This window comes from Aplysia californica, unplaced genomic scaffold (assembly GCF_000002075.1).
Source record: "Aplysia californica isolate F4 #8 unplaced genomic scaffold, AplCal3.0 scaffold01587, whole genome shotgun sequence".
Classification (NCBI taxonomy): Eukaryota; Metazoa; Mollusca; class Gastropoda; order Aplysiida; family Aplysiidae; genus Aplysia; species Aplysia californica.
The window spans coordinates 7362-8524 of NW_004798857.1; the positions used below are offsets into that span (position 1 = coordinate 7362).

At 35.9% G+C, this 1163-nt stretch overlaps 1 protein-coding gene across 1 annotated transcript in view; it reads right to left on the reverse strand.

The window, feature by feature from the left end:
• LOC106013944 (vacuolar protein sorting-associated protein 13A) overlaps positions 1-1163 on the reverse strand; it is a gene marked incomplete at its 3' end in the record, with an annotated part of 50148 nt that overhangs the window by 4035 nt on the left and 44950 nt on the right. Inside the window, 1 exon segment of the mRNA XM_035973651.1 lies at positions 816-935. Coding sequence (XP_035829544.1) covers positions 816-935 — 120 coding nt within the window.

Genomic DNA, 1163 nt, shown 5'->3' on the forward strand with positions numbered 1-1163 from the left:
TTAATATTACTACTATCATCATTACTATATCGATAACTAAAATTATTACTGTTATCATTACTTTAAGTATCATTATTATTATCATTATCTATTATTATTATCATTATTATAATTACTATTTCATCACTGCATATTGCATTTGTTAATCTAACATGGGTGCAGTCCTCCGCCACCTACCACCCTCTGGGATAATAAAGTATTATCTTTTCTTATCCTGTCCTATCTTACCTTACCTTATCCTATCTTATCTTACCTTATCCTATCTTATCTTACCTTATCCTATCTTATCTTACCTTATCCTAAGATAATCTTATCTTATCTTATCTAACTTTACCTTATCCTATCCTATCTTATCTTACCTTATCCTGTCTTATCTTATCTTATCTTACTTTATCCTATCTTACCTTATCCTATCTTATCTTATCTTACCTTACCCTATCTTATCTTATCTTATCCTATCTTATCTTATCTTACCTTACCCTATCTTATCTTATCTTACCTTATCCTATCTTATCTTACCTTACCCTATCTTATCTTACCTTATCCTATCTTATCCTAAGATTATCTTATCCTATCTTACCTTATCCTATCTTATCTTACCTTATCTTATCCAATCTTATCTGATCCAATCTTATCTTATATTACCTTATCTTATCCAATCTTATCTTATCCTATCCTATCTGATCTTATGTTATCCAATCTTATCTTACCTTATGTTATCCAATCTTATCTTATCCTATCCAATCTTATTTTATGTTATCCAATCTTATCCTATCTTATCTTATCCTATCTTATTTTATCCTATCTTATCTTACCTGCGAGCTCCAGTTGTGAACTTGGCCGGAGAAGGCAGCCTCAACTATGAGAAGTGGCACCGTGCGGTGACCGACGCCTCCCTCTAGCTTGATGACCAGGACCGGGGCTGAGATGACCAGCTGTGTGTGTGTGTGGGGACACAGAGGAGGGTAACGGTCAGGGGTCACAGAGAGTACAGGTCAGTTGGGTTTTTTTTTTGTTTTAGTAGAGGTTTTATGGCACTCGCAACTGCATACGGTCATATGAGCGCCAAGGGGTGGGTGTCAACAGAGAAGTCCTTACAGGGTAAAGGTCAGGGGACACGGAGGGTACAAGTCAGGGGTCAAAGGTGAAATAACAATGTGGCT